The 12,147-nt window shown below is 38.5% G+C and overlaps 1 protein-coding gene across 1 annotated transcript in view; it reads right to left on the bottom strand.

The window, feature by feature from the left end:
- Nucleotides 1-748: 748 nt before the first annotated feature.
- Nucleotides 749-12,147, bottom strand: part of LOC100232332 (opsin-5) — a 30,257-nt gene continuing 18,858 nt past the window's right edge. Inside the window, exons 4-7 of the mRNA XM_002189219.7 lie at nucleotides 10,395-10,565; nucleotides 7,695-8,029; nucleotides 5,353-5,588; nucleotides 749-4,115 (exon numbers count right to left, since the gene is read on the bottom strand). Of these exons, the coding sequence (XP_002189255.4) occupies nucleotides 4,052-4,115; nucleotides 5,353-5,588; nucleotides 7,695-8,029; nucleotides 10,395-10,565 (806 nt within the window). The 3' untranslated portion in view covers nucleotides 749-4,051. The remainder of the gene's footprint in view (nucleotides 4,116-5,352; nucleotides 5,589-7,694; nucleotides 8,030-10,394; nucleotides 10,566-12,147) is intronic.

The raw sequence follows: 12,147 nt of genomic DNA, 5'->3' as shown, positions 1-12,147 counted from the left end.
CTCTAAAAGACTGTCAGCCAAGAGAAAAGTTCCACCAAGGAATCCAATTCACTATCATTGTGCCTGTCATTCATTAATCACACTTTCTTTGTATGAGGACACATCAATTTTCTCTTTCTCTTTCGATGCCACAAAGCCAAAAATCTTCTGCTATCAGCAGTCTTGTGCTGTGGGTGATAAATATTTTTTACAAATCACTTGTTGGGTTAGATTCTTTTCATTTTTATTACAGGTCTAGAAATAAAATTTGCCACAGCTGCTTTCACCTGCATGGACAAATGCTCCCTACTCTCTTCCAAAATCCCACTTACAGTTTTAGCACTTAATTTTTTTCAACTTCTGTCATAAAAATTTGTTTAAATCTCCTATTTCAAGAGTCTCTTCAGGCATTTTAAATCTTGATATTTCTTCATTGTCAACCGATTTCAAAGTCTGCAGAAGAAGGTTTATAGTCATTTGTCACCTGTGACTGAAAATGACAAATAAAAAATGTCCATATCCACATATTTTGCATAATTTCACTGTCACTTCAAAATACAGTATTTCTCTCATTACTCTCTTACTCTCAGTCTTGCTGTCCAGGTCACCTCATTATCTAAGTGAAGTCTTTGCCTGTGTCAATTACTTCCTTCAAGTCATGGACAGTGAATTCAAATAGAATTTTGCTTCTTGGCAGCTCAACACGAATGCACACAAAGGTTACATAGTAAAAGATCCTCATTTATAGCTATTATTCTTGATGGCACTCTTTTCATTGAAAAACATTTAATTTAATGTTCATACATAAAAAGAGGAAAATTCTTAATATAACAAGGAGGATGAAATATTGAAAATGAAATTAAAAAATCCTCCTTCAGAGTCGTATTCCTTACTTATTCATCACAGTGAGTAGGTTTGATAATGTTGGTGCTTTGACAAAGCCCAGGTCACAAAATAGTATAATTTTGAAATTTCTAAAACATTTAGAAGACTTCTAAAACAGGAAAGTGAGAGATTCATTCTCTTTTGATGACCTCAGTCTGAGCTTACATTTCTCAGTTTTCTATAATAATCAATTATCAGCCTCAACACAGGAAGAGGAAGAAACTCTGTCCTGAGCATCTGTGGCAAAGCATTATCTTTAGAACCATCTGGCTACAACCTTCAAATCAATTCAAAGCTGACCTTGAAAATTTGAATCCATAATAAGAGCCCTCATTCCTCTACCACTGTGATCCCAAACAGAGCAGAAATTGTGTGAGCTGCTTTATATACAGGTGAACAAAGAGAGTGCTCCAGTTCTCTTTTGTCACTGAATCCAATGAGATCCATTTGCTCTTAGGTTCAAATTCTGCATATAAATTAAGCACTGCATGCTGAAATGTGCATGTCCTGCTTCATTCATGGGAACATCTTTCACTTGAACACATGCTCAGCATAAACTTGTCTCTAACTCCTGCACAAGCTGGAAGTTTCTCCTAGAGCAAAATACTGTTCAGTCATGGAAAAACTAAGTTTTCAGACAAGAATAATTATGGCATTGAATAAAAAAAATAAACTTAAATAATATGAAAATAAATATCTTTAAGTCATATGAAATGTTTGTAATTATTCTGGAATTTCATATTTAGAGTTTATTAAACTTCTGAATTCTTTAGGTAGCACATGTATCTAGTACATTCACTATAGTGGCATCCAAATATCTTACACTATTTAAAAATACAAAATTCAGCCCTCTCACATGTGTGTATCCACTTCGGGGGTGACCCAGCAGCAATTCTGAGGAAAGTCCATAATTTTAACAAATAAAGAGAAAAACCTCCCCAATTTAAATTAGAGGAAGGGCTCATGCACAAACTGTGAGTTGATTTACCCCTAAATCTGGCTGGAGTATTGAGCAATTCCTACAATTGTACCAACAGTGCTGCTCCAGCTAATCTCATTTATAGGGCCACTGTATGTCTTATTTGCATCGCACTTCAGTTATGATAAACACCTATAGATACAAACAAAAGCTTGCCTGCATGAAAAAAAATAATAAAAGCTGCAGGATAATGCAGGCAAGGTTGTTGATATCTTCATAACCAAGCCTGCAGTTATTGTAAAAGATGCCTTCTGCTCTGGTTCAATTTGTGGACTCAGTTTGCAACCATAGTTAAGGAATGAGTTGGTCTTATGCTGAAAGGTCTGTAGAAACGAAAGAACTCAACTTCTGGGGAAAAATTAACAAAAAACCATGGATAGGTAATATGGCAACTCTTTGTATCTCTGCAAGTTCTCTTCATTTGTATTCAAACTTCTTTGACTAAAGCATTGCAGAGGAGGAAGCAATACTTTGGGAAAATTCGGCAGAATTCTACTTCTGCTACGTGGTCTGAATATCATTTGATAAAATGGCAACTGCAGAATGGGAGTGCTGGGATATGCCAACAAACATCAGATTAAACCTTTATGATATTATTGTATAAAGCAATATTAACATCACCATGAATCAGCTACAAAAGGAGTTCAGTTCAGTGTGGCAGGAAATACATGTTAAACACAATTCTGAAATAACAGTGGAATAAATTAATGTTAAACAGGAAAGTAAGTGCAACTCTTTCACAAACGTTTTCTTTCCTTAAGGGAACAACTCAAAAGAAACTTTGCCCTTGTAACTTTGTTTTTCTTAACAGTCAGCATAAGTCTGTGTGGGAGACTCTTTGATTTGCAATTAATTTATTTTTAATAGAATCATATCATTCTTGATGAAATTACATAGAAACATCAAAATCATTATTTTAAATCTGCTTTTACTGAAATGCTGATTTTTGATCTGCAGTGATACCTTCACCTTAAGATAAATCCAAAGGAGGAAAAGGAGACAATAGGAATAATTATGTCTCCTATCCAACACAATTACTTCAGCTGCCTTACTCTGCAGATCATCTCAAGACACATTGTTTTTCTTTTGAATGCATTAGGAACTTATAGAACTTCATTCTCTCAAGTAGTTATTAATCCTCATCCTTCCAGGACTTAGTGTTTAAAAATTACTCTGCAGCTGCACTTTGGAAAGACTCCTCTGTTACCAGTGCTGTGATCCTTCTCACAAACACACCAGTTTTGAATCTGGTTTCATGGTTTGGATTAAGAACATTTTGCCATTTTATATCTCATTAATTGATCTGATGAAGAATTGGGATGAGTAAAATACACAGTGAAAAATCTTTCTGCTTATTGCCATCATATTTCATTGTTATTTTGGCCAGAGAATGATAAAAATTTGTGAAATATTGGTTTGCTCAGTTTGTCTTGGGCTGACTTCATTTCAGTTCTGCTGTTTTATTACAAATTTATTCATAACTCCTAAATGAATCTACAATTTGAGCAGAAGACCTTTCCCCTCTTATTCACAATTAAGTAAGGATTTGTTATTCTGCATCTTGTAAAGTGATCCTGTGTATGAATGTGGCACCTCTGATTTTGCCATGACTTAAGTCAAAATACTTCTGAGTATTGAAGGACTGAAGTAAAAGTGGGTTTAACACAGCTTTTAGCCTCATGATTTGGGAAGATGCTCACCAGAGAAATCCAGTCAGCTAATGTTTCCCCACTGTGTAATTCAAAGTCCTGAAAAGTGAAGCTCTGACTCTGATTTTTCCTCTAAGGAATCCTTTCTCTCATACTCCAAGTCTCCAGTGACTGCAGTAGGAATTTAGGGAAATTATCTTTAGTAAACTAAAACTGGCCTTTATGCATACTTTCCTTCCCCTGAGGGAAAATATCGCTCCAATTATCATTTCAGTTAGTGCTAAGAAGAACAAATCAGGGCATTTTAAAGCATCTCAAGTGAAGGAAAATTTTGAATAAAAACTAATTTTCTCTGTTTCTTCTTCCTCTGAATACTTAGAATATTTACCCAACTCTAGTGCTTTCCTTTGGTCAGGATGGAAAGAACTGTACATTGTACATAGGAATAGGGAGTAAAATAAACCTGTCACCATGTTTTAATTCATTTACAGAAAGAGGAATTTGAGCCAGTAGGGTTCTTTGCCAGCAGGTTCTCATTTGCTGCAGGTGAGATGAACCCTCATGCTTCCAGCTGGGTTTCGTTCATGGCTGTGGAGTCCCTGTGTGCAGAAATCGTGTATGTCCTGTGGGCAGAGAGGGTACAATGGTCACTGTGCTCACACCAAGATGAAATTAGGTTCCTGCTTCTGGGAAGTGATTCTCTAGATCATTTTGTTCACTGCACAAGCCTAGAGAAGCCAGCCTGCATTCAGCTTGCAGGACTGGGTGAGACTGCCTTCAGATTTTAAACACAAATCCAGCCACCAAAAATCCACCGAAGGCTACTTTGAATGTGTACCATTTGACTAAAACTGCAGAGGGGATTTTTGCAAACTATAAATTCAACACCTCAGATATTTACAACAGATATAAACCCTGTATGTTCTGCAGATGAAATAAATCTCAGTGCAAGATTATGGAAATATCAAAGAAGCTGTGGAAGATCAGGATTGACTCACCAAAAATGCTGGAATTGGTAGGGGAATAATATGAATGATAAAATGGTTGTTCATGCTTCTATCAAGGCACATATATTTTAGGCCTTTGGAGCAAATTACTGGAATTCTATTTTTTGACAGTTACTTGTGTGTGCTATGGTGTTTGTGACAGTCTACACTGCCAGATTAACATCCATCATTATCCCGTTGTTCAACCACAAAAGTAAGGCACTTGTCTGACATAATACAGAACTATACTTTTCCTCCAAGTGCATAATTAGTGTTTTCAGGAATTCCACAGGTGTGCAGCACAAATTTTGCCTGAGGGTTGTAAGTAAAAAAATAAGGAGACTTCCTTAAGAGACAATTGCACTTTGATTTGTCTAGTTTGAGGGGGGTTTTCTTGGTATGAATGGTACCTGCAGGGTGGTTGAGGAACTACTGTCTCTCCCTGTTGACTCTGTGGCTGAAATGCATAGTATTAACAGGTTGTTATTGAAGGAATTAACACAATTCTTTTCTATTTGCTTCACTGACAATAGAGGTCATCAACACCTTCTGGAGGAAACTCATATGATGATGTGAAAGAAAAGAATTAGGAAGACAGGATTGATCCAAAACCCATTAAAACCAATAGGACTTTTTTTCCAAACCGTATCACTGGAGTTGCAGCTGGATCTAAAAGTAAGGACTGTTTTCTTTCTTCTCCTTACACACCTACAGTCACTTTACAAATTCTCATGGCACGAAAAATCCCAAATCAAAATTGTCATGGTCAAACCCAAGAAATAAGATTCAATGTGCTCTGATTCTTGGTCTTAGTTTGGTACTTTTTGGAACATAATGTTCTTAAAGGTATCCTACTTCTCAAAGAAGAATTTACCTTGATTTCTTCAAAGAGCTCTTGGCCTTCAGCCCTCCCGGCCGGCAGCAGGCAAGCCTGCACTCAATGACCTGGTAGATGATGGGGTTGTACATGGCTGCTGACTTTGCAAGCAGTGTTGGGACCACTGAGAACTGGATGGGGACCGAGTCCGGCCGTCCGAAGGCTGACCAGACCGAGACCACGGCGTAAGGGATCCAGGCAAGGAGGAACCCTGCGCAGATCAACATTGCCACCTTGTGAGAGCAGAAAAGAGACAGCGGGGTTTGTCCAGAGCAGTCAGACACTGGCAGAGCACCACAGAGCTAGGCAGAATGCAAGGGAATTACATTCCACTGAATGGAAAAGAAAAATGGTAACTCGCCTTTTCATATAAATTTACAACATTAACAAAATCTACCTCTTTGTCTCGTGCCTGTGTTTCTCTTGCCTGACACAGAGCAATCAGACCTTTAAAAATACAGTAAAGTCTGGCTAAATATGAGGAACTAAATGAGATTTCAGAAAATAATAATAGCTTGATATTCAATTCAAATTATTTAAGGAGGGGATTCCTTTTGAAACACAGAATCTCCTTCTCAGGATAATAAACTCATAATAGCAAAGCACAAAGGTTCTTGAAAAAAGTTATTTTGCAAATTGGGAATTTAACTGAGAGTGAGAATGCTAGTAAAATATCTAGATTTATTTCTCCTAACCCAAATAATGGATTTGCACTTCATTAGAACATATAAATACTTTAAAAAGCAAATTTATGCTAAATATTTTAGTTCTGATAAATGAGTTCCTGGTAAATTAGTAAGTGACCTCCTTATAATATGAAAAAATGTAACCATAAGAAAGTTTAGTATAAATACCAAAGAAAAACTGTTTGAGGCCAAAATCTATGATTTGTATACGTTACCTGAACCAGCCTGTCTGCACTCGGTCACAGCCTGATATCACTTCAAATGATGCCATGCCATCATACATCCTGAAAAACATCTGCCTTTATACTCCTGCCATTGACAGATTATTGCTGCACCCACACTGGTAGCAGCAAAAGTGCACTCATTTGGAATAAGGCAATTAGCAGGATTAGAATACCAAAAAAAAAAAAAAAAAAAATCACCAGAAAGCACAAGGGGTTTGGACATCGCATAATCTTTCCTGTAGCCTGTTCTTTTTGTCTGTCACTGAAAGAACAGTGCAGGTAAGCCAAGGATCTCAAACACAGCCTGTTTGTTATGAATTGTGCTGTGGATTCGAATAGGTTACAAGGGAGACTAATTTTCCATATTTATATTTACCCCAACATTATGTTCTCCAGCATAGATCCAAGACAGGAAGGAAAATCACGATCCTTCCAATATGCAAAAAAAAAAAACCAAATCTACAACCTCAAATCAAAAGTTTCCATTGCTCTTCAAAGGAAATTTCCTGAATAACCACCAATAAAAAGGTAACAACTTGAAACATCCTTTTGAAAGACAAGTGAAGTTGTACCAGCTGTACTGGCAGCACTGGCTGTGTGGGTATGTAGCTGAGATTTTTCAGATATGTTTAGACTTAATGCCCCTTATTGCTGCATGTTATATAACTCTCAGTTCAACTCAGAAAAATTGTAATAAAATTTGATCAGCCAAGCAAAATTTGCTGCTTGTCTCACTCTTGGCATGTCTTACAGAGGTTGGCAAATCTTTTACAGCTAAGGAATCTGAATTTGTTCAATACAAGCCTTTATTTTGAGAGATTTCCTGGCACAATAGCCAGTATCAAGGATCATGGCTGTCACCACTGCCAAACAGAAAATAGATTCAATCAGAAAGGGAAAACAGGTTATGGTCTGAGATGGAAAACTAATTTTAGCAATTCAGTGCTTTTTTATCAGCAGTTCATGGCTGAGCCTAACTGATAAATTATTTGCGTAAAAACAATTGCAGTGTCACAGGACTAATTTTTGTTTATATCTTAATTAACAGAGGAATATAAACTGTCTGAAAGTTTTATTTCCCTGCTACAATAATCTGCTCTCTATCTGCTTTCTGTTATAATTCCTATGCAGATCATACACCTTAAATTACCATTTATAACTGTTTGAAAGCAAAGGGTGTTTTATGGTGGGGAGCAGGGCCACAGGGACTTGTCATAGGGGAAAGCTGTGGCAGAGCTTCAGAGTGAATCATGATCTCAGGGACACAAGTGCCCTAATCACTGAATTATGTTTCCAGTCCTATTTTTTTCTCATCTTGACAGTAACAGAGGAGAAAGCTACAAAAAACACCTTCAGAGAATCGTGCTATTGTCTCCAAATCTGCTTCTATGACCCAACCCAGCAAACTGAGGAAAATGTTCCTACCTACCTTGGTCAGCTTCATTTCAAGTATGTGGCTGTTCTGGATCCTGGTATCGTAGTGAGCAACTTCTTTGGTCGATGATTTGACTTTTAAAATTATTTTGACGTAGGAAAACACAATCACCGCAGTTGGGAGCAGGAGGCAGAAGAAAAGGATGCTCAGAACAAAAACCTGTCCAGCCACTGACGCCTGTGCCAGCCACCAGTCCAGAGTGCAGGAGGTCCCAAAGGGCTCGGGGGCGTAGTTCCCCACCCCAGCAAAAGGCACTGTAGCCCAGAACGTGGCATAGGCCCAGATTATTGCCAGGCAGATAAATGCATGATGTCTCTTAAGCCAGGTACCTGGAGGAAAATTCAAGAGTTACAAGTTCATGTCCAGATGTGTCGTGTCACGTGGAAGGGCTCACGGCCAGCCTGGATGTGGCTCTGAGCAATCTGGTCTAGTGGAAGCTGTCCCTGTGGGGCCTTTGGAACTGGATGGTCTTTGAAGTCCCTTCCAACCCAAACCATTCTGTGGTTCTGTGAAATATGAGGATTTTTGACTGTTTGACAGCAACTCTGTCGTGTTCATCTTGGCTCTCTCCAAGATGTCCACAGTGACCCTGAGCTCACGTTGTGCCTCATGATGACAAAGGCACACTCACATGGAAGGCTCCACCTGTCCTTATTTCAGACCTTTGCTTTAATTTGTGAGGAATTACAACTGAGTCCAAACTAAAGAAGTCCAAACAACCAGCTCAGCAACAGTCATGGGAATCTTGTCCAGTAATTTCAATTCTTTAATGTAACTTAGTTTTTTTCCTATCCTTTCTTTCCTAAGTTAGCTGACTAAAGCCCAAATTCAGCGACTGAAAAACAAGGCTTTACAGTGGAAATAAGATATCTAAGATTGAATTTTACTTTTTCACTTTTCCAATACAGAAAATCACCATGTGCATTCTCTCAGAAGTATCTGTAATGTGTGTTTTCATGTATCCTTGTCTTTTTTTTTTTTTTTTATTAAATGCAAATAGAACTCCTGGAGATCAGAACATTGTCCCTCTGCTCATCTTGCATACAGCTCTAATTCATCCATAAAAAGTTTCAGTTTTCAGGGTTTTTATCATCATCTACATATCCAATATGTAGCACTCAGATAGGACTAACAAATTTAAATATTTCATTTTTGCAGAAACTTGCAATATGGTGCAATAACATCTCCTTCCATCTTAGAACCCCCAACTCGTTTGTATTCTCTGAATCACAGGGGATTTTTCACTCACTTTACACTAACATTAAGAAGATTTCTTCAGGTTTTTGGAGTGATTTAAAATAAAACCAAAGCAAAGAAACACCTGTAATTGGAATGTGTCCATTTCCAGCTTATTTTACATGTTGAGATCACTGGAAGGAAAATAAGCATTGCCTGACAAATTATGTATCCATGTATGATGGCTGAGAGACAGAAAGGTGCTTTGTTGTGTTCAGGGGTAGAAAAGCAAAGCAACAATAGCATAACTATTAAAAGAGAAACATTTTTTAACCACCTAGACTGAGCATGATAAACATGTTTGTTTATTGCTCTCCATCATTCTGTATGGGCCACCATGATCAGAGCCCTTGAGAACAAAGGTTTTGAAGAGTTTTCTGTCTCATGAACTAAGATGTTATGTTAAACACCACCACTGGTGGCATGAATGCAGCCAGCCATGAAATATTCACTTCAGCTCACTAAGTCTGTGAAAATTGTCAAATTGGGTTGCTGCTGAATTATTTTGATAAGACTTCAATAGAAAGAGCTGAAATCCTGCTTAATATTATTGGTGCATCTAAAACTCAGCTAAGGAGACGTCCCCTGTACTCCCATTTAGGGTAAAAGTATGGACACACCAGGGTCTGTGATAGCACCTCTTAGCACAGTACCACAGCTTTTCTCTGCTTGCACAGCCTGGCTTACACCTCCTTGCTGCAAACCTTCCTTACAGCCTGACATGACTGATATTTCATGTCATCATAAAGAAATCTGTTGTGTCTCTCAAGTCACATAGGTAAGGTGTTTATTATTTGTAAAGTCACCTTGAGCATTCCCTGTATTGGATGGGAATTTAGTCCCTTACAATGCAAGAAGAACATCTTTTCTAAACTGTGACAATATCATTTATCTGGAAAGAATTAAGCATATAATACATCATATTCCAGAGGCACAAGATATTGATGGATATGGTGGTAACATCTTACAGTGCTAAATTCATTTCATCCTCTCAGTTTCCATTTCCATATTTGAGAGACTGTTTCACATTATGACTTATTGCCCTTTCAAATCTCTTAGGTGTTTGAAATAGCTTGCTACACACCACAGAGGACTTTGGGCATCTAAAATGGAATATTTTTATGTTTTGGTCCATAAGACCCTGCAATATGTGCATTACTTGCATCTGTTAATATTAATAGGCCTTGATAGACATAAAGTGATTTATCTATGAAGGGTTATAAAAATTCATGGTGTTGCCCACCTATGAGGCGTGTTATGTTCAGCAAAATGAATTTAACTGGGATTTCTTGGATCATGCAAACATGTTTCTCTCCTCTGTATACTCCCCTCTACATTTAAGAAAATTATTCTGAAGAGTTTAATTATTACTTCAGTGTAGTAAACTATAGTATTAATACAGCTTTTCCACAGTCATAGATAATAAGTTATCTATATATAGATACATATTTGTCTTACCATAGGACAAGTGGCAGATTTTCAGGTACCTGTCCAGGCTGACAGCTGTCATGGTGATGAGGCTCCCACAGCCAAAGAAGAAACCAGCCCACCCATACCAGCAGCAGCCTATCCACCCAAACATCCAGCGGTGGGAAAAGAAGGAGATGATGCTGAAGGGTTTGCCTACAACTTCAAAGGAGGAGAGAATGTCAGCCCACTGGTAAAACCCACCCTTGAGAAAAATCTCCTTTTATCAGAAAGGCAAACCCTCTCCCTTGCAAAACTAATACCTGCAAAAGTGGTCTGCAACATGGAGAAAGGGCTTCAGGCAGATTATGTGTTGACTTTAAGCTGGAGGGCAAATTCAGATGGGATATTAGGAAGAAAATCTTTACTGTGAGGGGGTGAGTCACTGTCATGGGCTGCCCAGAGAAGCTGTGGATGTTCCATCTCTGGATGTGTTCAAGGCCAGGTGGGATGAGGCTTGGAGCAACCTGCACACTGGAAGGCATCACTGCCCATGGCAGGGGTTGGAACAAGGTGGTCTTTAAAGTCCCTTCCAACCCAAAGCTCTCTGTGATGCCATGGCTTGTGAGCACTCCATGCACAGGGCTGAGCTGTAGCTGGATCCCATGGCACCAGTGATGAGCTGGGATGAGCCACATCATGCAGAAGGGCTGGAAAGAGGTGCTTTAGTATAAACCACAGGAACCAGAGGTAAACCGACACTCTGGAACCAGTCATGGCCAGGCTCTTCTCACTATGAAACCCTCAGAGTATGTGTTAAGTCCACAGGCCAATACCTAAACACAATGGGTGCTGGTGAGTCAGAGCTTGAAATAAGCACAGATCTACTTAGTCAACATCCCTGTAGCAAACTGGGCATCTTTGAGCACAAGGTAAAGAAATTTGCCTTCAAAAAGGACTTTTTCAAACCTGTCAAGGCCAAGCAGTAGGATGCACAGACAGGTAAAGTGTTAGGTGGGAAAGAAATACATGGACTTGAGCTGCAGAAGTGGTTTCAGGTCCTCTCCACACCACACATTTCTTTGGTGCCTCCTAGCAAGCCACTGCACACAGATATCAAAACATTCTAAGCTTCCCTAAAGAGATGGGAAATGAGTTTTTTTGAGGCTTTCTCTTAGAGGCACTTGAGTTCATTCCTCCATAGGTAAAAGTGAGTGCTGCATTATGGAGGAAGTGAGGTTTGGTCAAACGATATTCCCTTCTCACCTTAAAGCAGGTTTACATTTTTCATATTCTTTTTAAGTATTGTGGCAAAGAGAAAGTTTGAAATTTTTAATTATCTAGTTGGAAATCTCTGCTTTCTCCTAATTATTACCTTCTTCTTGGTCTTAATTTAGGCAAAGAAAATAAATGAAGTTTAATGGAACAGAAAACTCAAAAATTTATAATCTAGGGACATCTGTTTTCCAAACACTTCAGTTTTACTTACGAGCCTGATCTTAAATTCTCCCAGGCCTGAACATTCCAACTGCAACATTCAAACAACATTAAATATTGAACTCCACATTCAGTGACTGTATTCCTTCCTGCACAGGAACAACCAGAGCACCTCAAGGGTTTGAAAACATCTCAGCTTCCCTGGGCTGGTTTCCCTGGCTGAACCAGTGTCTGTAGTGTCATAGAAGCTCAGGAAATTGGTTTATTAAGAGGGCAAAAATGATCTTGCAAACTGTATTTCCCACAAGGTAACCCATTCATAGAAACCAAGACAAAAAAATCTCTATTTTGTTGAAGTGATCTATAG

The sequence above is a fragment of the Taeniopygia guttata genome, chromosome 3, assembly GCF_048771995.1.
Source record: "Taeniopygia guttata chromosome 3, bTaeGut7.mat, whole genome shotgun sequence".
Classification (NCBI taxonomy): domain Eukaryota; kingdom Metazoa; phylum Chordata; class Aves; order Passeriformes; family Estrildidae; genus Taeniopygia; species Taeniopygia guttata.
This window is presented reverse-complemented; position numbering and strand designations above follow the sequence as displayed.